Genomic DNA, 24,768 nt, shown 5'->3' with positions numbered 1-24,768 from the left:
TGCCCAGGCTGGAATGCAGTGGTGCCATCATAGCTCACTACAACTTCAAACTCCCAGGCTCAAGTGATCCTCCACCTCAGCTTATCCACTTATTATTATATTTAGTATAATTTTAGGAGTAAAAAGACAATGGATTGCAACACTTCCTCTTCAAGAACCGCATTCCATATTTGAAACTATACATGAGGTTAAAAGAAAACTAGCAACATGTCAATCGTTAGTGTTTTTCTTGAGCTGTGACAATATAAAATATTTACATTGCTTTTTAACCTGCTCGCAGAAAATTCACCACCAAAATCAAAAGAAAGTGTTTAATACTGTCCCATAGGCTTTTGCCCCTTCGTACTACTACAACATCAAAAATACTTATTATGGGAATTTTCAGGACCAAGTCAATGTCAGAAAAGTAAAAGCATATTTATTTCATTTTAATCAGCCCAATTTCCATATGCCTATTCTTAAAAATTTTTTTCTTGTTTTCCTTTCTGATAAAAGTATACTGAAAGTTTGTAAATTATAGAAAAGTATAGAAAGAAAGTAAAACCAACAATAATTCCACCACAGACAAACTGCAGTATTAATAATCACTTCTTTCTAGTAGTTTTTTGATGCTATATATAGATACTGGTTTTTGTAATATAAAATTGGGGTCCTACAAATTTTATTGTTTTGGTTTGCTTTTACCTCATATTCTTACATATTTTCCTCTATTATTAAATATGTTTTAAAATTGTAAGTCTGAATGACTTTACAGTGTTTTACTATATAGATATCATAATATAATTAATCCAAATTTTACGACAATTAAAGCTATACTACACTTTGTCATTGCTAAAGCTACCTTAGCTAATGTAAGTAAAGCACTCATTAATACTAGTAACTTATAACAATGGACACGATAATAGCTATAAATGCATTTGTTGTTACTACTTAAAACAAATATCACATTTAATTTGCTGGCACAGAATGGCTTGATAAAATACATACATCAGTTTATACTATTCTCAGTGTTTCAAAGGAAACCAGATTCACATCAGAACAAACTAGCCAAGTGCTGATTTTGGGGGAGACAAATATGAAATTAGGGTTATTCCCTCAAATTACCTCTTTTTGTTGCCGTTCCAGTTCTCTCATGCGTATATCTCTTGCTTCTGCCCGGGCAGCCCGTTTTGCTGCCAGCCTTGCCTCTGCCTGAAAAGTAATATAAAACTCAGCTTTATACAACAAAAACAAAAACAACCTGTACACCAGATTTGAAAATAAAGAACAAATGGGACATTACCGTGCAAAACGGGTGGGCAGGACAAGATATTATCTATCAGCAAGTTTGAATGATTGTTTTAATCAACTCTTATAAATTCATTTCTTTCTCTAGTTCCTAAGTCTCTCCTTAAATCCGGGCCTTTACCTTTAACTTCTTGTTTGATTACACACTCAACACATTTCATACAGTTTGTTATATGCCTCTCCAAACTTACTCTTTTTCCAGCATTTTTTCCCCATTGATTCAATCATATAAACTAGAAACTTCAGAGCCAACCTCTCTTTCATTTTGGACACTGCCAATAATCAGTCTCCAGGTACTGACAATTCTCTACCACTGAGTCTCTATCAGACCCATCTCAGCTTTCTTTATTCTCACTGTTCCTGCTCATTTCAGGAAGTCTTCATCTCCCCACTCCTCACCTCTGTTTTAAAATTGAGACAGAATTCACATATCATCAAATTCACTATTTAAATGTATACAATTCTGACTGGATGCAGTGGCTCAGGCCTGTAATCCCAGCACTTTGGGAGGCCAAGGCAGGAGGATCACATGAGGCCAAGAGTTTGAGACCAGCTTAGGCAACATGATGAAACCCTGTCTCTACTAAAAATAAAAAAAATAGCCAGGCGTGGTGGTGCACACTTGTAATCCCAGCTACTTGGGTGGCTGAGACAGGAAAATTACTTGAACCTGGAAGGTGGAGGCTGCAGTGAGCTGAGATCACGCCACTGCACTGCAGCCTAGATGACAGAGTGAGATGCTGTCTCAAAAATAAATAAATAAATGTATACAATTCTGTGGTTTTTAGTGTACTCACAGGATGTGTAATCATCATGACTAATTCCAGAACATTCTCATACCCCAAAATGAAACCTGGTACCCGTTAGTAGTCATTCCCCATTAACCCTTCCTCCCAGCTCCTGGCAACCACTAATCTATTTTCTGTGTCCATGCATTCGCCTATTCTGGACATTTCATATACATGGAATCATACCATAGGAATTCTTCATCTCTTGCTTACAGTTACCTCCAAAACCATCTGCCTACTTCCAGAATCTGCCTTATAATTTATCTTCTACATGGTTATATGATGGACAAATCAGCCTTTCAAAATGTATTATTTCTGATCACATCATTCCACTGCGTAAAATCCTCCACCGACTCCTTATTACTTATGGTTAAAGCAAAAATTCCACAGAACAGCACAAAGGGAGGAACAGAAAGAAGAAAGGTAAAACTGAAATAAGGCTCCTCACAGTCAGGTCCCCACCTTACTTCCAAGTCCAGTAGTTCCCCCCTTATCTGTGGTTTCAGTTACCCATGGTTAACCAAGTACAAAAATATTAAGTGGAAAATTCCAGAAATAAACAATTCATAAGTTTTAAATTGTACGCCATTCTGAGTAGTATGATAAAATCTCTCAGGACGTCAATCAACCCTTTGTCGAGCATATCCATCCTGTCTATGCTACCCATTTGTTAGCTGTCTCAGTTATCAAATCACAGTGATTGTGTTGGAGTAATCCTCATTTTATTTAATAATGGCCCCAAAGAGCAAGAGTAATTCTGACAATTCAGGTATGCCAAAGAGTAGCCATACAGTGCTTCCTTTAAGTGAAAAGGTGAACGTTCTAACCTTAATAGAAAAAAGAATCATGCACTGAGGTTGCTAAGATCTATGGTAAGAACAAATCTTCTATCCATGAAACTGTGAAGAAGGAAAAAGAAATTTGTGCTAGTTTTGCTGCCACACCTCAAACGACAAAAGTTACAGCCACAGTGCATGATAGTTAAGATGGAAAAGGCATTACATTTGTAGGTGGAAAACACGAACACAAATGTGTTCCGATTGATGGCAATCAGGTTTGCTACTATCCACAGTTTCAGGCATCTGCTGGGGGGCTTGGAATGTATCTCCCATGGATTGGAGGGGTGGGGACTACTCTACTTGCTCCACATGTACTGGATGCATCCCATCTCTCTCCATTCCTGGACTCTATTGTGTTCTGTTACGCCTCTCTTCACAAACTGTTTGGCAGGAGCTGTTCTCCTTTCTCTTATTCAGTAAAATATTACCTTCTATGAAGATTCCCCCCAGTACCTCTTTCATAAAGTAAGGCTCTATACCCATGTCTCTATTGTGGCTTTATTATGTTGTATTAAAATTCCATGCTTCTCTCACCCCACAACTTTTACGCCTCAATGTCTGCTAAAAAAAAAAAAAAACAAATGAATTCCAGGGCATAGGTCACAGTATCAAGGAAATGAGATAAGGAAATAGCTTAATGTGCCACGTGAAACTTAGAAATCTTCTGTCTGCTTTCTATATGGTAGTGGAATGGTTTCCTCTGTCCTTGGTCACATCCTAACTCTGATTCAGACTATCCCCTCTGATAACTATAGTTGTTGTCTTCCCATGTTGTTATATTTGTGCCCAAGTCTCATAATAAGAATAAACTCAACCAATGTTTAAAAGGATCTACTACATGTAAGCAATTATGCTAGATGCTGAAAATACAGAGTAAAATATGACATCTCTGCCCTAAAGCAGCTCACAAAGTTGAAGGATACAGAAACACAATGCTTATGGGAAGGAAGCATGTAGGAGGGAGAAATTAGTTTTGCCTGGCAAAGTCACAGTAGGCTTCTAAGAAGCAGAGAGAGTTAAATAGTTAACTGCTACTCAACTATTCAAATTTTGGCAATTTCCCAGTCTGTGTAACTGGTCTTTTAACAGAAAAACCCCTGCAAAGTAAACTGTAATCTACCAACCGTAAGCTGTAACCACTAACAATCTAGAGAAATTAGTTTTCTCCCATGAATTTTACACTGGCCTCCGTCTTTTCAAAACCTATGCTCTGCTTCAAGTTATCTGCCTTCTTCACCCCTTTATGAGTAGACACTACTTTCTTATTTTTTTTTTTTAAATAGGAAACACTTCAAGGCTTTTATGCTTAAGTAGATAGCAAACATATTTTAAAATCACAAAGCATCAAAACTTTCAAACCTTTTTAAGAAAGCCCTATCAATGTGTACGAATTTTCATTTACATGTATATTAGCTTTGTACCTGAAGCCTCCTTTAGAAATTTAATTCAAGAATGCTAATTTTATCCTTCTAAGATTTGTCTGTGGCCAATTCTGTACAATCTATACTAAAATGAGACTTCCTTCATAAAACCCAACTTAGAGATAATTAAAATCTATTCTTTAATAAGACATTTTTAACTACAAAAAGGAAAGGAACAGAAAGAATATGTGTGTCTTCAGAGACACACAAACACCCTTCCCTTTGTTATTTAGCCAACTCAGATGTTACCTCCCTTGGAGACTGTGTTGAAGAGAGGCCACTAAAACCACATGCTTTAAAAGAAATAAACAGGATTTAAAACTACTTTATCTGGTTCTTTCTATACATTGTTACTAGATGCTTGAAGCAACATGGATAAGCAGGAGTAGCAAGGAGCCAACACTGATTCCAACCTAGTAGACGAAATATATGCTCTATAACTTATTGTGATATATTTTTACATTATTTTTGAATAGACAATTATGGGTTCATAAAACATACTTCTAGGTAGTTAACACTAGCATTTTCACCTCAGAATACAATCAGATAAAGAGCTGCTACAGATTCATTTTAATATACACCTCATACATACAAAATAAATGGGATATAACAATAAAGGACAACCAAGATTTAACTAAATTCATAGTAAAGGCTGGGCATGGTTGCTCACGCCTGTAATTTCAGCACTTTGGGAGGACAAGGCGGGCAGATCACTTGAGGCCAGGAGTTCAAGACCAGCCTGGTCAACATGGCGAAATCCCGTCTCTACTAAAAATGGAAAAAATTAGCTGGGCGTGGTGGTGCATGCCTGTAATCCCAGCTACTCTGGAGGCTGAGGCATGAGAATCACTTGAACCTGGGAGGCAGAGGTTACAGTGAGCCAAGATTGCACTACTGCACTCCAGCCTGGGCAACAGAGTGAAACTCTGTCTCAAAAAACAAACAAACAAAACAAAATAAAGTTGGCTAAAACACAGAATTACCATTTGATCCAATAATTCCACCTATGGGTATATATACAAAAGAACTGGAAAGCAGAGACAACATATATTTATATACCAATGTTCATAGCAGCATTATTCACAATAGTCAAAATGCAGAAAACAACCCAAATATCTATCAATGGATGAATGGATAGACAAATTATGGTATATACATACTTTGGATTATTCAGCCTTAAAAACAAAATTTTGATGCATGCTGCAACATGGATGAATCTTGAAGACATTATACTGAATGAAAGAAGCCAGACACAAAGGAGTAATATTGTATACTTCCACTTAATGAGAAACCTAAAGTAGTCAAATTCATACAGACAGAAAGCAGAATAGTGGTTGCCAGGGACTGAGGGTAGGGGGAAATGGGACTTACTATTTAATGAGTACAGAGTTCCAGTACTGGATGATGACAGAGTTCTTAAGGACAGTGGTGATGGCTGCATGACAATGCAAATGGGTGTAATGCCACTAAACTATATACTTAAATATAGTTACCATGATAAATTTCATGTTACATATATTTTACCAAAAGAAGTTGGCTAATTTAAAAGTCAGAATAAGATATAAATTAGAAGTATTCAGAAGCCTAAATTATTTAAATACTTTTAGAGTCTTTAGGCTGATATGACCCCAACTGTTACAATAAAGTTAATATAAAAATTCAGAAAAATTCAGGAGTTCAACACCAGCCTGGCCAATATGGTGAAACCCCATCTCTACTAAAAATACAAAAATTAGCCAGGCATGGTAGCACCTGCCTGTAGTCCCAGCTACTTGGGAGGCTGAGGCAGAAGAATCGCTTGAACCTGGGAGACGAAGGTTGCAGTGAGCTGAGATGGCACCACTGCACTCTAGCCTGGGCAGCAGAGTAAGACTCTGTCTCAAAAAAAAAAAAAAAAAAAAGACAGTGAAAATCATGGGCTTTGATCACTCCCAGAACAAACGCATTAGGTTGTATTTAAACTGACAGAACTTTTAAATTTGTAGAATATTCACTGTATCACTCAATGAATAATTAGGAATCATATAATGGGCACTAAGAAAGAACTTCTCGGCCTGGCGGTGGCCTGCTCCAGTTCAAGCCGGTACCTCACTGCATCTCACAAGAATTTGTGGATTTGGGGGTGGAACCCCATTCAGAAGAGCACAAAAAACTGCTCTCAAGTCATTGCAGAGCTACAGCTCCGGTTAGCCAGCCACGAAGTTGTCATGAGAGTCGTCTCCACAATACCAAGAGCTTGTGTCTGACAGAGCCGGTGTGAGATGAGACAACGCTGTCCCACTTCCAGGATAACCAAGAGTTTTGGCCAGACTTTTGAGCACATACCGAGAGAGTGAGGAGCCAGATGACAAGCACATACTATGGCACTAAGACAGATTAATAAGGAACTTAGTGATTTGGCCCAGTCACTCCAGCACAATGTTCTGCAGGTCCAGTTGAGGATGGTACGTTTCATTGGCAAGCCACAATTATGGGACCTAATGACAGCCCATATCAGAGCAGTGTATTCTTCTTGACAATTCATTTTCCTACAGACTACTCCTTCAAACCACCTAAGGTTGCATGTACAACAAGGATTTATCATCCAAATATTAACAGTAATGGCAGCATTTGTCTCAATATTCTAAGATCACAGTGGTTGCCTGCTTTAAAACTATTTCTAAAGTTCTTTTATCCATTTGTTCACTGCTATGTGATCCAAAACCAGATGACCCCCTAGTGCCAGAGAGCACATGGATCCATAAAATAGACAGATGTAAAAGTACAATAGAATATCTCGGGAATGGACTCAGAAGAATGCCATATGATGCTACCTTAAAGTCAGAATAACCTGCATTACAGCTGGAATAAACTTTAAATTACTGTTTAAAAAAAAAAAAGGCTGGGCATGGTGGCTCACACCTCTAATCCTAGCACTTTGGGAGGCCAAGGCGGACTGATCACTAGGTCAGGAGTTCAAGACCAGCCTGGCCAATATGGTGAAACCCTGTCTCTACTAAAAATACACAAATTAGCTGGGCATGGTGGCGTGCACCTGTAATCCCAGCTACTCACGAGCCTGAGGCAGGAGAATCGCTTGACCTAGGAGGCAGAGGCTGCAGTGAGCCGAGATTATGCCACTGCACTCCAGCCTGGGCAACAGAGCAAGACTCAGTCTCAAAAATTAAAAAAGAACTTCCAGGAAAAGAGAACTAAACATGTACCATGGTTTACGTATTTCTACATTAGATACTTCCTTTACCATCAGAATTTTGTATTATGTTCTTTTGGAATTTGAGAAAAGTAGATGAGATACAATAAAAACACAATTTTAAAATGAGCTAAGGATTTAAACAGACATTTCTCCAAAGAAGATATAAAAATGACCAATAAGTACATAAAAAGATGCTCAACATCATTAGTCATTAAAGAAATGTAAATTAAAACCATATTGAGATACTTGATATCCACTAGGATTGCTATAATAAAAAATGTTTTTCAACTGAAAATAACTAAAATTGGCAAGGATGTGGAGAAATTAGAACCCTCATATATTACAGGGGTAAATGTAAAATGACACAATTGCTGTGTGAACTGCTGAAGCAGTTCCTCAAAAGTTAAACACAGTGATACCATCCATCCACCTCTAAATATGTACCTAAGAGAAATGAGAACATATATCCACATAAAAACCTGTAAATGAATGTTCATAGCAGCATTATTCACAATAGCCAAAAAGTAGAAATAACCCAAATATCCATCAACTGATGAATGAATAAAGCAGCAAGATTATCCACACAGTGGAACATTATTCAGCCTTAAAAAGAAATGGAGCACTGATACAGGGTACAACATGAATGAACCTTGAAAACATTTTGCTAAGTCAAAGAAGCCAGACACAAAAGGTCACATATTGCATGATTCGATTTATATGAAATGTCCAGAATAGGCAAAAACATAAAGACAGAAAGTAGATTACCGGTTGCCAGGGGCTGGGGAAGGGGAAGATGAGGAGTGACTGCTAAGTGGTATGAGGTTTCTTTTTGGGCTGATGAAATGTTATGTAATTAGGTAGGTGACAGTTGCACATCTTTGTGAATATATTAAAAACCACTGAATATTTTTAAATGGTGAATAGTTTTGATGGTATGTGAATTATATCTCAATTTAAATTTTTTAAATAGATGAGACTGAATGCATCAAAAATGCCTAAGCTAAATAAACACTAAAATATATAGAATTCTAATATATAAAATTTAATATATAAAATAGGATAAAGGGGAGCTTATAACCTATTAATAACAAGTTTGGAAAATGCTAGTTAAACTTTTTTTAAAATCAGAGTCTTTAATAATATGCATTATGAATCTCAAAGAAGAGGACAGAATATATAGTATTTCTCAGACTTGACCACATTACTAAATAAACCCTAAATGATACTTCAAGGGCCATGCTCCAAGAAACACAGTTTGGGAAATAATGATTAAGTAATATATCAGGATCCAATTACAACTGTACTAAATCTTACCTTTGCTCTTGATACTTATAAAATTAAACTAAATTATCTGAATAATCACCTCACAATAGAAAACCCAGACTATCCAGATAATATATCTACCATGGTTTGACCACTTACTTAGCAAGGATAGATCCTTATTTTCTTTCTTTTTGGGGGTGGGGGGCGGGGGGGGGGTGGGGGCAGGCTCTCACTCTGGCACCCAAGCTAGAGTGCAGTGGAATGATCTCGGCTCACTGCAGTCTTGACCTCCCAGGCTCAAGTGATCTTTCCCATCTCAGCCTCCTGACTAGCTGAGACTATGGGCATGCACCACCACATCCAAACAATTTTTGTTTTTGTTTTTGTAGAGACAAGGTTTCACCCAGGCAGGTCTCGAACTCCTGGACTCAAGCAATCTGCCTGCCTCGGCCTCCCAAAGTGATGGGACTACAGGTGTGAGCCACCACACCTGGCCTTATTTTTTTTCTTCCACAAAATAACCCCTTGAAGTACAGAAGAGTTAAGTAACTTGCCTTCCCCAGACAAGCAAATATTGGAGCTGAGATCTACATCCTAAAAATCTTACTTCAGTTCACACTCTTAACCACATTGCCACCAACTTACATCTTTATAGTCCAAGTATAATTGCATATCCTTAGACAAATCATAAAAGCTTACTTTGGATAATTATCCTAGGATTTTCAACTTAGCACAGATTCTCTCTTTTCTATGAAATAATACTATTCTAGTTCTCTGAATAGAGAACTAGATAGGTAGATAATCTTCTCCTTTTACCAAACACAGTATCTAATAACCAAATGTAGATAATCTCCTTTTACTGTACACAGCCTTTACTCTCATTTTTTACTCCCCAGTTTCAACTACCAGCCAATGAGAATGACTCAAATCTAGCATCTCAAGCTCTGACTTCTCTACCAAAATAAAAACTTACATTTCTAACATCTATCTTGTCACCACCAAAACCAGAGTGAATAAAATCAATCTCATTTTCCCCCAGTCAACAGGCTTTGCTTCCTTATTTTCCAGTTTCCAGAAATGGAACCTTGTCACTCTTGTTCAAACCCAAGGTCTGAGGCCCTCCCACTTCCTTAACAAATCTTCCTTTACAATATCCCTTGAATCCATCCTCTCCATCTACTCCAACAGACTCCCTCTACTTCCAAATAGGCTCTTAGTACTTTCACTTATAATACATCAAGTTTTCTAATCCTAACTTCAGTTTCTCCATCTCAACTCTATCCCCATCCTTACTATTCCACTGTGGAATTAATTTACCTGAAACAAGGAACAAGTGAAGTAAAAATGTCTCAAAGTAAAACGTGATTAGCTATATTCTGTGATGCCCAATATCCAAAGCATTCTTAAACTTTCTGATATTTAAATTTGGATTTTGTTACTGCTTCAGTTAAATAAACAGAGGGGAACAGGCTAAAATAAACTTGTTGTGGCTCATGGTGGCATTCCAAATCAGAGACTCATGTGAGGCCAATCAATCGTATTCTAAATTTTCCATCCATCCAATGGGTCTACAAGTAGGAGGAACCTATTCAATGGGCTAGGCAGTGCTGTTTCCCTAAAATATAATCCATAAATTGAATTTCACTTGAGACCGCTTTCTGGGAGGAGGAAAAGGGTATGTATATTTAAGTACTGTATCTAATGAACCACAAATAAGTGTATTTCTTCAGGATGTAGGTACTTTAAGTATATATTAGTTCCCCCTTATCCAAGTAAGTTCCAAGTCCCCCCGTAGATGCCTGAAACTGCAGATAGTACCAAACCCTATCCCACTGTCATCAATCAGAACATGTTTCTGTTCATGTCTTCCACTCAGAAATCTAGTCTTTTCCATCATAATATACTTATCACACACACTGGCTATAACTTCTGCGGTTTGAGATGCAGTAGGAAAACTAATATAGATTTTTCTTTTCTTTCTTTACAATTTCATGAATAGAAGACGCGTTCGTACTGTAGATCTTAGCAACCTCAGCACACAATTTTTTTCCTTACTAAGTTGAGAACTTTCACCTTTTCACTTAAAGAAAGAATTTTATGGCTTCTCTTTGGCATATCCAAACCACCAGAATCACTCGTGCTCTTTGGGGTCATTATTAAATAAACTAAAGGTTACTCAAACACAAACAATGTGATACCATGACAGTCAACCTGATAACAGAGCCGGCTCCTGTGAGACTATCTAGCAGGTAGCGTACACTGTGTAGATACACTAGACAAAGGGTTGATTCATGTCCTGTGCAGGATGATGCGAGATTTCATCATGTTACTCAGAACAGTGCACAATTTAAACAAAAATAAACAAACTGTTTATTTCTGAAATTTTCCATTTAATATTTTCAAACTGTAGTCAAACATAAGTAACTAAAACCTCAGAAAGCGAAATCACATGAAGGAGAGACTCTGCACAATGAACCATACGAGGTTTTTAAAAACAAAATGGGTACCAATCAATGTGTAGCCTATTTAAAAAACAACAAAACAGGAAGGTATTTCCAAGATATATAATGTAAATGATCTGAATTATCAATGGAAAAAGTTTCTCTGCAAGACCTTATCAGTTCAGCACTTCTTTCATTATTCCAGTTCTGATACTTTTAGTATTTCCCCTCCTGTGCCAATGTTTTCATGACAGAAGGCATTTTAAGGTCTGAAGAAGGCATTCCCTTCACACCCTCCAAAGCCACTAACAGACTTCCCAGTCTTCCCTTCTTTCTGACTTTCCCTGTGGTTCTACTGAAGAGCTGTCTCTTCTGTTGTTGAAAGTCAAACCCTCCCAAGCCCCATCACACACACTCACACGCATACACACCCTCCATTTTATGTCCTCCCCACCCCAGGACTTTGTCCCAACTATCTGATCTCTCTTCTGGGTCTTTGCTCTCTACTTCTATTGGTTCACTCTCTTCATCATAACTAGGTTCAAAGTCTCTCTGATCTTTAAAAGGCAAGCAAAAAATCTCACCCTGGTCCAATTCTACCCTATCTTCTCTTTACAGCTAAGCTTTCTCACACCTCCCTCTTCACTTCTCACTCTCTTCAAATGACTGCAATCTGGCTTCTGCTCACATCACCTTATTGAAATTGCTCATCACAAAAGTCACTAATGACCTCTAACTACCAAACCCAATAGAATTTTTCTGTTCTTATCTCATCTGTCTTTTCTGGACTTCCAATATCACCAAACACACATTCTTTCTTAAAACTCTCATCTCTTAGCTTTCTCCAATACTAGTGTCTCCTGGTTTTCCTCTTTATTCTCTCATATCTCTCCTTCAGAATCCTTCATAAGCACATTTTTCCCTGCTAGCATCTTAAATGTTAATATAACCAAAGCTTTCAAGCTTCAGCTCTTGCTCTTTTCATTCTATATTCTCTCCTGGGTCATACTGTTAGTCTGTAAATCTCTATGCCCAAGCTAGAATTTTCTCCCACAACCCTGATCCAACTTGCTATTAAAAATTGAGGCTGTGCTCGCTATGGCAGCACATATACTAAAATTGGAAAGATACAGAGATTAGCATGGCCTCTGTGCAAGGATGATATACAAATTTGTGAAGCATCTTTATTTATTTATTTATTTATTCATTTATTTATTTATTTATTGAGGCCGGACACAGTGGCTCATGCCTGTAGTCCTAGCACTTTGAGAGGCGGGCAGATCACTTGAGCTCAGGAGTTCAAGGCCAGCCTGGGCAACATGGGAAAACCCCGTCTCTACTAAAAACAAAAATTAGCCGGGCGTGGTAGCGCAAGATCATGCCACGGTGCTCTAACCTGGGCGACAGAATGAGACTCTGTCTCCAAAAAAAAAAAATTGAGGCTCTCCCACTAGAACTCAGACTTAATACAACCCTAATTTAATTTATAATCATTCCCTTAATCTTCCTCTTCTTTTTTATATTCCCCATCAACTACCCTATTACCCAAAAATAAGGGTCCTTCCTCTTTTCTATCCTCCCTCCATATTCAGTTGCTAAGTCTCAACTACTTTGCTCCCATCAAGATTCTCTTTACTATTTCTTCTATCCAGACCTTCCTCTGTATTTCCATTGTCATTGTCTTATTTTAGGTTCTCATCATCTTTCACTAAGATAACTACAACAGCTTCGTGACCAGCCTAGGCAACAAAGCAAAACCCCATCTCTACAAAAAATACAAAAATTAGCTGGGTGTCGTGGTACATGCCTGTAGTCCCAGAACCCAGGAAGCGGAGGTTGCAGTGAGCTAAGATTGCACCACTGCACTATAGCCTGGGCAACAGAGCAAGACCCTGTTTCAAAAAATAAATGGAAAACTATAACAGCTTCCTGTTTTCTGCCTTCTACCTTCTACCACTCTCTCCATTGGGTGGCTAAAGCAATTATACTGTAATTCAAATCTGAAAAAGGATTTACCCTGTAATGGCTCCCCACAGCTTTGAAAATCAAATGTAAATTCCTCAGCATACAAATCCTTTCATGATTGGTCCCTATTTCCTCCCTAACATCACCTCCTCCTATTCCCTAGCCCCTCTCCAGCTATACTGAACTACTTACTATTCTGGCAGTTTCCCACCATACTGCTAGCTGTTTTACACCACTGTGTCTATAGAGCTCTTAGAAGGCAATATACAAAAACCCATTAACCAAGGCTGTTTATGGTGATACATATTAAAACTTTTTTTTGAAACCAAACATTTATTTCACATTTGATTTCATTGGTTCAAATGTTTAAAAGCTGGAGTAAATCCACCTTTCTTTCTTCTGGGCTCTTCCTCCAATGTGTGTTAATCTGGCCAAGTATGGCATATGCTGCTGCTGAATCCTGGTCCTCTAAGGCCTAAGAGGCTCATCCCCAGGCAGGGCCCAGAGTCAAAGCAAATGCAGAAGGCGGCCACAGGTACAGTCTCAGTAGCATCAGACATTGTTTGGGCTGATTCCTGAGATATCTCTCCTGTCCCTCAGGACAGCCAGGGTTTGGCACTCTAAGTAGCTACTGGCTCACGATCATATGACCACTGCAAGAACACCAACCCCAGCAGGTCCCAGCTCCAGCCAGTTTCCTCTGGGCAGCATGTGAGAATGGGCTTCCTGCCTTTTTGTTTGTTTTTATTTTTATCATCCAGATCTAGTTTCACAGCTCCAAAATGTCCTTGCCACATGTGGACCTGAGAGCAAGAGATGACTTTTCAGAGCCATATTCTTGTTGCATTTGGACAAAATGAAGAATGCCTTTCATAGTTTCTTTGTATTTCTCCTCAATAGGTGGTTGACCCAACATTTTTCCTACTTTTTTTTTTTTTTTTTTTTTTGAGACAGGGTCTCACTCTGTTGCCCAGGGCGTGATCCCGGCTCATCACAGCCTCAACCTCCCTGGGCTCAGGCAATCCTCCCACCTCAGCCTCCTGAGTAGCTGGAACTACAGGCACGTGTCACCATGCCTGGCTCATTTTTGTATTTTTTGTAGAGACAGGGTTCCACCATGTTGCCCCAGCCAGCTGGTCTCAACTCCAGGGCTCACACAATCCGCCCACCTTGGCCTCCCAAAGTGCTAGAATTACAAGCGTGAGCCACCATGCTCGGCCAACCCAACATCTTTGCCCTATACAATGAAAATACAAAATGAGAACACAAAAAATAAAGCATTACATTGTAAAAATTTAATTTAATTCGTCCAAAATACACTTAAATAAAATATGCATTTCAATAAAAATGTCTCCAGTGAAAGACTTTATGCATTCTGGGAAACTTCACAATATGTAGATAGGGCCAACATTCACAGAGGATACTAAGGGCACTTGTATCCAATCACAATTTGTAGCAGGTTTCTTATTCCAATCTGCAAGTTACACTGAACACATCATGAGCATCACTTCGGGAGAAAATCCATTTTGTTGGGGAAAAGAATAAGAAAGCTCCAGCCTCAATTCTGAGTTCATTACAACTTCTCAAGAGTATCACCAACAGCCTAAACAGTACGAGTTCAAAAAAGTAAACATGTTAAGGTGATATAGTTTAGATGTCTCTCCCAAATATCATGTTGAGATGTAATCCCCAGTGTTGGAGGTGAGGCCTGGTGGGAGGTATTTGGGTCATCGGGGTGGATCCCTCACAGTGTGGTGCTTTCAACACAACAGTAAGTTCTCATGAGATCTGGCTGTCCCCCTTGCGCTCTCGTTTCCACTCTCACCACATGATGTGCCTGCTTCTGCTTCACCTTCCACCATGAGTAAAAGTTCCCTGAGGCCTCCCCAGAAGCCAAGTAGATGCCAGTGCCATGCTTGTACAGCCTGCCGAACCATAAGCCAATTAAACCTCTTTTCTTTATAAATCACCCAGTCTTGGGTATTTATAGCCATGCAAGAACAGCCTAAAACATAAGATAAACAGATAACTCTTTAGAAACCTAAATACGTTTTCTTGCTGTCTTTATGTTGAATTCTCCGCCTACAACAGGCAGTCATGAAGATGGTCTTCTTCAGGACAACATGGTCACAGGACTGGGACAATCCAGGGGAATGAGGGAGAGTCAGGGGACAGGGCAGAGAAGGCAATGCCTCTTGCTGTTTTTCACATTAGAGACAAACTGTAACACACAGTCCACAGGCCTGCAATCTTCTCCTTTTATCATCTGGCATTAACACTTGATGTAGTCATCGACTTTATTCAAGAAGTCCTCCTTGTCCCACAAATGATGTTCTGCAGCTTCAACATTCAGTGGATCGTCAAAATTCAGAAGATTAGTAAACAAATAATTTAATCTCCAAATAACATCCTTTAATGTTCTTGTGGGAGCCCAGCCAGTGCTGTCAATTGAATGTCCTCAGTAAACTTTAGACATATTTCCCCCATTTCTGTGATGTTAGGGTACCAGATCCTGGTCAGGCATTTCACTTTGGAAGGCACCATGTTGTATGCATCAGGAAGTCCAGTTTCGAGCTGAAATTTTCCACCCTAGTAGTAACCCTCGTCTGGGGTTACAGTCAGCAGAAAGCAATGAAGCTTTTTAGATCAGGAAATACACTTGACATGTACAAGGTAAATAAGCTCAAGCTCTGCAACCTCTTTAACAATCAACTTGTCTCTCACAGAACCCTCTGAGTTGGGCCGGATGCTATGGCTGACGTCCCAGACCCTTTAAGACTGTCATCGCACTTCAGTTTGCTTACAGGTGTCAGCATTACACCTGCCTTTACCCTGGGCACCCCAAGACAGGTGAGGCAGGCCTGGCACCCAACACCATGCCTGGCCTGGGCAGTGGTGGCGAGACACGGCGCCTCATAGCTACATCGACTCCAGGTGGCAGGATCAGAAGTTATTAGAACTTTTAATACATGAACAGGAAGGACACATTTTTATTTTATCACACTGATCCCTTAATAGGAGGAAGGAGAGGGATAGGCCTGGGGAATGAAACAAAGGACCTTAAACTTGGTTTATATCTCTTTCTCCCTTTCTTTCTTCCTAACATTTTAAAGAAAAGATCTGAAACAACTGTGACAACATGTTAACATTTGTTAACGCTGGGTGTTGGACTCATGGATACTTATATTATTGCCAAAATCTTTCTGTATTTAATGTTTTTCAAAAACAAGCCAAGCATGGTAGTGGTGCCTGTAATCCCAGCTACTCAGGAGGCAAGGTGGGAGAATCACTTGGGCCTAGGAATTCGAGTCCAGCTTGGGCAACCTAGCAAGACCTTGTCTCAAAAACAAAACAAAACAAAATACTACAGTAGTACATGAAAACACACTCAAATGACTTTAAAAGAAGAAAATTCTCTAGCTTTAAAACTTTTGTATCACAGTGTTGATGGTGCTAAAACTGCTATTTTAAAGGAGGCAAATTTACAATTCATAATTTGACAGAAATGCACCGAACTGAGCCAATGAGGTCTGGAATTGCCAGCCACACATATGTCCACAATATAAAACCTATGCAACTGGCATGGACAAAAGAGAGATAATGTACAATTTGGGCCTTTACAGACTATGCTTTAATTTCAAGAAATTTGAAATATAAAATTTGAGAAAGTAAAACATTCAAAGAAAATGACTAACTCAGGTAGCAAAGACTCAGAGTTCACTGTGTTTAATTTTGTTTACTCTTCCATGACACTCAAGCCAAAAAAACACTGAAAGACAAATTAAGAGACATAATATTTACTGTGTTGCCATGGTTTCCAAATTAACAAAAATTACTGCTCTATTTCCTAGCAACTTCCCTTTAGTACAAAAAAATTTTAATTAAATCTTACAACATGATTGTTTAACCACTTCAAGTTTTTGGTAGTTGAGGACAAATATTTAAATTTTTCTGAGCATAAACACCAACAAGTAGTAGATAAACTCTAGGAATTTTAACTCATCTTTTTCTGATGTCAAACAACTATATCTTCCATTTACTCAGAGACCTTTTGACAGCAAAAATTTTTTTTGGAATGAGAGAGGACTTTATACAACCCAATAAACAGTATACAAAAAGTAAAACTTTGGATCTGCAATGATATATTTAACCAAAAATACTAATTTGGAGACTAATATAAATACTTGTGAGAGGGGGAAAAAAGCTGTTGCTCGTACTGTCTTCAAATTTAGGTTAATGATATTGTGCTATCTGAATTTTTTTCTCCAAATCCCTGTGAGTCACAGGAATAGCAAAGATTATGAAAATGAAAGTTATACCAATACTTTTCAGTCACACTAAGACAAAACTAAGTTTTAAGGCTCAATAATCCTCCCTTAATTCCAGTAAGAGGAACAAATCAAGGGACAGTGAGATGCTGAGAGTAACACTGGCTGTCACAAAAAGTGTCCAGGACCAGGCTCTAGAAGTAGGGAAAAAGTACAAGCAAAGTGCTACCCCAATCACATCCCGCACCCTCCTCTTTTGCCTTAGTTTCAGTGTGTAAATGGAGAAAACACTGAGTCTGCCCTCAAAGAAAATTGGCTGAGGGCCTGTAATCCCAGCACTTTGGGAAGCCGAGGCAGAAAGATCTTTTGAGCTCAGGAGTTTGAGACCAGCCTGGGCAACACAGCAAGACTCTGTCTCTATTATTATTAATAATAATAGTAACAAACAAACAAATAAAATTGGCTGAATTCATGCACTAACACCACCTGAAGGAATCCTAAATGACTAAAACAACGACTTAGATTTGCTCTTTCAAAGAATTTGTCTAATAAAAACAATAAGCACAAAGGAGAATTATTTTTTAACTGGGTAGAAATGGACAGAAAAACATTCACTTTTTATAATTTAAAAAAAACTCATATTTCATAATATTCTTTCTTTTTTAAGAGACAGGGTCTTGCTATGTTGCTGAGGCTAGTCTCGAACTCTTGCGCTTAAGCAATCCTCTCACCTCAGCCTCCCAAGTAGCTGGAACTACAGGTATGCACCACTGCACCCAGTTATTTCATAATCTTCTATGAATTTTTGTGTACCACCACTGAGAACATGAGTATTTTAAATAAGAGTAATTCTGCCTCCTATGGAGTTTCTTTTCAGACAAAATCCAATTTACACAGAATAATCTGAACCAAACACATGGGATAATATCACTGAATTGTACACTTTAAAAAAAGAAATCCGGGCAGGGCTTAGTGGCTCATGCCTGTAATCCCAGCATTTTGGGAGGCCGAGGTGGGGGATCACCTAAGGTCAAGAGTTCAAGACCAGCCTGGCCAACATAGTGAAACCCCATCTCTACTAAAAATACAAAAATTAGCTGGGTGTGGTGGCACGCACCTGTGATTCCAGCTTCTCAGGAGACTGAGGCAGGAGAATCACTTGAACCTGGGAGGAAGAGGTTGCACTTAGCTGAGATCACGCTATTGCACTCCAGCCTGGGCGACAGAGTGAGACTCCGTTTAAAAAAAAAAAAAAAAAAATCCAAATGTTCTAGCAGACACAAATGTGAAACAGCCATGGAGCTTCCTTTCTTACCTCTTACAAGTAAATTTCCACACCATATTTTTTATTTTTAGAGGTGGGGTCTCACTCTGTTGCCCAAGCAGGAGTGCAGTGGCAGGATCACAGCTCACTGAAGCCTTGAACTCCTGGGCTCAAGCAATCCTCCTACCTCAGCCTGCTGAGTACCTGGGACTACAGGCACATGTCACCACACTCAGCTAAACCAAATATATTTACGTGTAAATTCTGCTCAACACAAAAATCTCTGGACACTCTTTACTAGACTCCAATTCTTGTGATCCTATCCTGAATGAGCTCAGGAGTTTGAGACCAGCCTGGGCAACATAGCAAGACCCTGTCTCTATTAAAAATAGTAATTATTAAATAATTATTAATCACAGTAAGAGGTTCAATGTACAGAATCTGGAGCCAACCTTCACGAGTTTGAATCCAAACTGTGCTATTTCTTACCTATGTAACCTTAGGGAAGTCACTTATGACTTCCTCATCAGGATCCTATCCTCTAAATCTAGAAAAGAATCAGTTTCTATGTCTGACATTCATTCTCTAGATTTAAGAGAACTATGCATACGGACATCAATTTTCTTTCAGTTCTGGACTTTGGAAGAAATTACAGAATTTTAGACCCAGAAAAAAAAATCTCAGATCATCAGGGACAAAAATGAGCAACATTCTTGTGGCTAGGCATGGTAGCTCATGCCTGTAGGCCGATGCGGGTGGATCACCTGAGGTCAGAAGTTCGAGACCAGGCAGACCAACATGGTGAAACCCTGTCTCTACTAAAACTACAAAAATTAATTGGGTGTGGTGGCACATGCCTGTAATCCCAGCTACTCGGGAAGCTGAGGCACAGGAATCACTTGAACCTGGGAGACAGAGGTTGCAGTGAGCCGAGATGGCACCACTGCACTCCAGCCTGGGCAACAGAGTGAGACTCTCTAAAAAAAAAAAAAAACACCTAAACATATTTCCTCTAAAGTTTTAAAACTACTGTATCACATATTAGACACTCATCATGCAAATAAAATCTTGAATCTTAACAATGAAAACTGGTCCTTTCAGGTTTCAAATTAAACTTGAGCCTTTTTATCTTGTTACTAAAGTTGCCATATGCATGTTCAGAGCTCTGAAGATAGAAATAAAAACTAGAATTATTGTTTTTTTACATCCTTTTATAGTAATAATTTTATTATTACAGTATACATTCTAATAGAATAACTATTAAACTCAGTTATTTCATAACAAAATAATCACATAAAGGAAGGAAAATAACCTGCAAGTATTAAAAACTGACAATTCACAATAGAATCATCTGTGTATTTTGGTTCATGGTCCCCAAACTTGGCTGGCCATCAGAATCTCGTAGGAAGGAGTGGAGTGGGAGGGAGAGAGGCGGGGGGGGGGGGGGGAGAGAGAGAGAGAGAGAGAGAGAGAGAGAGAGAGAGAAAGAGAGAGAGAGAGAGAGAGAGTGTGTGTGTGTGTGTGTGTGTGTGTGTGTGTGTGTGTGTGTGTATTTAAATACAAATTTCTGCCTGGGTGCAGTGGTATGAACCTGTAGCCCCAGCTACTCAGGAGGCTGAGGCAGGGACTTGAGCCCAGGAGTTCAAGTCCCGGCTGAACAACATAGCAAGACCTCATCTCCTTCAATCAGTCAATCAATACAAATTTCTGGGCTCAACCCCCATAGATTCAGATTTACTAAGTACGGGGTATAGCTTGGGAATCTGTACACTGATAAAGTTCCCTGGGAGACTGATGATCAGTCATGTTTTAGAAAACTTATCTTAATAAGTTTCTTTTACAAAAAGAGTCCATTTTACCTTTCTACCAGTCTTCTATTATCATTTTCAATTTCTGCTTTTTTGTTTTTTGTTTTGAGACGGAGTCTTGCTCTGTTGCCCAGGCTGGAACGCAGTGGTGCAATCTTGGCTCACTGCAATCTCTGCCTTGTGGGTTCAAGCAATTCTCTGCCTCAGGCTCCCAAGTAGCTGGGATTACAGGCGCCCGCCACCACGCCCAGCTAATTTTTGTATTTTTAGTAGAGACGAGGTTTCACCATGTTGGCCTGGCTAGTCTTGAACTCCTGACCTCGTGATCCACCCGCTTCGGCCTCCCAAAGTGCTGGATTACAGGCGTGAGCCGCCATGCCCAGCCCAATTTCTGCTTTTTACTAAGCAACAAATAGCCTACTGCAAGCCTAACACTGTTCTAAAGATTCACATGCCTTATCTCCTCTAACCATCACAACTCTGTGAGACAGGAAAATAATATTATTCCCATTTTACAGACGAGGAAACTGAAGTCTAGAGAAGTTACTTAACAAAATTATTCAACCAGCAACTAGTATAGCCAGAATTCAAAGTCACACTTGTAAGTCTCCAAAGCCCACCTCTCCTGGAACATGAACAATAACTTCAAATGGGTGAATGTTAGCCTTGCTTCTGATACATTTTAGAGAGTTATCTGAACATCATCTGTTTCCTCAGCTGTAAACATGGCTAGTAATAATATCTATCCTACTTAGCTCGAGACTTTTGTGAGAATCAAGATGGGAAACTGCTTTCAAAGTCATGAAAAGTTACTGAAAAACAAAAAACAAGCTATTAATGGTGGAATTAGAGAAGACTGATTGAGAAACAATCTGGCATAGTAACAGGTTAAATGCACAGACTCTGGAGCCAAGCTTCAGAGTCTGAATCCTGGCTCTACTATTTCCTAGCTACGTAACCTTGGGGAAGTTACTTAACTTTTCTGTGCAATGGTTTCCGCACCTGCAAAATGCAGATTAAAAAACTGATTGCAGATTTTATAAGGATTAAATGAATTAATGCATGTAAAATGCTTAGAATAGTGTTTGCCACATACTAAGCACTCAACAAGTGCTGGATGTTAGAATCCTATACAATTTTTTAAAGAAAGCATCACATTAAAAAAAAAAGTTCAAATACTTAGTGACAACACAAAAGGAGACTAGAAGGTGGTGGCATTTTCCTCCCTTACAGAAATCTGGGTAAATCCCTCCAATTTTGAAAGGAAACATTCTGGGTAGTTTCAATTTTCAACTACAATTATGTTGTTTCCAAAATGCTTCATTTGTGCAAATAGTAAAGATCACTCACTGTTAAGTCGTATCTACGTTTTCATTTTTAAATATCTTTTAACTGAAAAATATCTCATTGATTTTTAAGTTCTGGGATACATGTGCAGGACCTGCAGGTTTGTTACATAGGTAAACACGTGTCATGCTGGTTTGCTGTACCTATCAACCTATCACCTAGGTATTAAGCCCCACATGCATTAGCTATTTATCCTGATGCTCTCCCTCACCCCACTGCACTCCCTCTCCACAGGCCCCAGTGTGTGTTGTTCCCCTTCCTGTGTCCATGTGTTCTCATTGTTCAGCTCCCACTTATAAGTGAGAACATGCGGTGTTTGGTTTTCTGTTCCTGTGTTAGTCTGTTGAGGATAATGGCTTCCAGCTCCATCCATGTCCCTGCAAAGGATATGATATAGTTCATTTTTATGGCTGCAAAATATTCCATGGTGTATATGTACCACATTTTCTTTATCCAGTCTATCACTGATGGGCATTTGAGTTGATGTAACTCAAATGTAACCCAAAACTATAAAAACCCTAGAAGAAAATCTAGGCAATGTCATTAAGGACATAAGCACAGGCAAAAAATGTCATGATTAAAAGCAATCGCAACAAAAGTAAGAATTGACAAATGGGATCTAATTAAACTAAAGAGCTTCTGTAAGGCAAAAGAAACTATCATCAGAGTGAACAGACAAACTACAAAACGGGAGAAAATTTTTGCCATCTATCCATTTGACAAAGGTCTAATATCCAGAATCTACAAGGAACTTAAACAAATTTACAAGAAAAAAAAAACTCCATTAAAAAGTGGGCAAAGGACATGAACAGACACTTCTCAAAAGAAGCAATGTATGCAGCCAACAAACATGAAAAAAAGCTCATCACCACTGATCATTAGAGAAATGCAAATCAAAACCACAATGAGAAACCATCTCACGCCAGTCAGAATGGCGATTATTAAAAAGTCAAGAAACAACAGATGCTGACGAGGCTGTGGAGAAACAGGAACACTTGTACACTGTTGGTGAGAATGTAAGTTAGTTCAACCATTGTAGAAGACAGTGTGGTGATTCCTCAAAGACCTAGAACCAGAAATACCATTTGACCCAGCAATCCCATTACTTGAAGGAATATAAATCATTCTTTTATAAAAATACCTGCACATGTATGTTCACTGGAGCACTATTCACAACAGCAAAGACATGGAATCAACCCAAACGCTCTCATTGATTTTTAATGTATTTTTGTTATAGTAATATCACAATTTCTTATCAGGTTTTAGGTAATAACTTTCCTTTGCTACAAATAGCCTCCTACAGCATTTGACTTCTAATTCAAAAGCTAACCGAGCAGCTTCCAAAAGGAAAATCATAACAATGAGCTGGATCAAAAGAGCGTGTAATGTGTCAAAAGGAAATACACTACTCCTAAATAAGTTATTTACTAATAACAAAGAGGAAGTGATATGGTAATAATTCTCACCAAAAGAACATAATTTATTGATGCTCTTAATGATGCTCTAAGCAACTCTTATACCATATTAGTTTATGGTCAGTCTGCAGTTGCAGATAGAGTCTGAAACAAAGTTGGCAATTGACTAAGAAATCCCAGCTGGTAGTCATCTTAAATTTCCAATATACAGCAGGAAATGTTGCCAGTGATTCAATAGGTGACACCTCTTCCCTTTTTCTTTTTTCTGAGTTACAACAAACTGAAACAAAATTGCCCCAGAAGTTCTGTTACCAGCTAAAAGAATTAAACATAAAAATTCCACTGCAATGTTTCAAAAAATAAAACACTGAATCTGAACAGATATGAAATGTTGTTTCCATCAACATTTACACACCACGTCTGAAACATATTAACTGCATAGCCCAATGAGTATTTCTATAATATAGTCATCATATCGTCAACATTCTAATTATCCTAAGTTTACATTCAAAAGATTAATTATAAATTTCAATGCATTATAACAAGTACATGGAACTCAAGTAACCCACAAAAATATAAAGAAAAATTAATTTTGGATGCATTGGATATTGTGAAAATTGATTATATAAATTGGAATTATCTTGTCATACCCAATTAAATTAGAGTCATGAGATGAGGGGGGAAGAAAAGGAAAAGAAAAGCACTTAGGGCACAAGCACCTGCCCAGGCATTATCTGGCAAGCCAGCTGCTGAAATGACCTGCTGCTATAACCTTAAGATCAGTTTTACCTAGTAGCTGCGGAAACAAACTGCTGTAACTCTAAGACTAGTTTTACCTACCACAGTCACTCACAAATCAGAGCATGCCAGCTCCCAAAAACTTCGCTAATGCCAACGCGTTTTCTTTCAAAACAATGCATAACATTTCTCTAATAAAAACCTCAATCTTTTCTTTGTTCTTTGGACATACCAAAGACCAATGCAGTCTGTGTGTATGCCCAAATTACAATTCTACTGTCTCAAATAAAATGTGTTGCTCAGAGATTCATCTCTATATTTGATTTCTGTTGATAATATCCAACTATATTTTATTCTAACACACTATTTTAGAGACTAGCTATAACACCTTGCTCATAATAAACATCTGAAACTAGTTCAATGAGTAAACGTCTACATCTCTGTCAAATCGGCATTTTTACAATACACCCGTGCAACTCAGTGTTGAGAGGGAATTTACCAAACATACCTCTCTGGCAATGTTACTCAAAGCTTCATCTTCTGCAGAAAATCTGTCTTTCACAGGTGTTCTTTTCCTTCCAGAACCAGGAGTCCCCATCTTGTGTTCTTAATAGTCTTTTAACTTTGAAAGTGATTTAACTGTGTTTTCAGCCCTGAAATAAACAAAAACATAATAATTTAAGGTATTTCTCTTTGTGCAATTTTCATGCTCATTTATACATTCACTTTTA

The 24,768-nt window shown here is 38.5% G+C and overlaps 1 protein-coding gene, 1 non-coding gene and 2 pseudogenes across 22 annotated transcripts in view; 2 read left to right on the top strand and 2 right to left on the bottom strand.

The window, feature by feature from the left end:
- Window positions 1-24,768, bottom strand: part of LRRFIP2 (LRR binding FLII interacting protein 2) — a 127,748-nt gene that overhangs the window by 75,789 nt on the left and 27,191 nt on the right. For 19 of the 21 annotated variants that reach the window (XM_054481144.2, XM_054481148.2, XM_054481150.2 and 16 more), the window contains exons 1-2: window positions 24,546-24,684; window positions 1,105-1,191 (exon numbers count right to left, since the gene is read on the bottom strand). In XM_054481144.2, coding sequence (XP_054337119.1) covers window positions 1,105-1,191; window positions 24,546-24,635 — 177 coding nt within the window. In that variant the 5' untranslated portion in view covers window positions 24,636-24,684. Of the gene's footprint in view, window positions 1-1,104; window positions 1,192-24,545; window positions 24,691-24,768 lie in introns of those variants that run through there. The other 2 variants (XM_054481167.2, XM_063662049.1) reach the window with 1 other exon arrangement.
- LOC129033120 (ubiquitin-conjugating enzyme E2 D3-like) lies at window positions 6,671-7,214 on the top strand (annotated as a pseudogene).
- LOC129033118 (NEDD8-conjugating enzyme UBE2F-like) lies at window positions 9,246-24,677 on the bottom strand (annotated as a pseudogene).
- LOC129034328 (U6 spliceosomal RNA) lies at window positions 12,322-12,425 on the top strand. Its single transcript, XR_008501831.1, has one exon. It is a non-coding gene; the product is annotated as a U6 spliceosomal RNA (small nuclear RNA).

This window comes from Pongo pygmaeus, chromosome 2 (genome assembly GCF_028885625.2).
Source record: "Pongo pygmaeus isolate AG05252 chromosome 2, NHGRI_mPonPyg2-v2.0_pri, whole genome shotgun sequence".
NCBI lineage: Eukaryota > Metazoa > Chordata > Mammalia > Primates > Hominidae > Pongo > Pongo pygmaeus.
The sequence above is the reverse complement of the archived record's forward strand: the minus strand, read 5'-3'. Positions and strand labels throughout refer to the sequence as shown.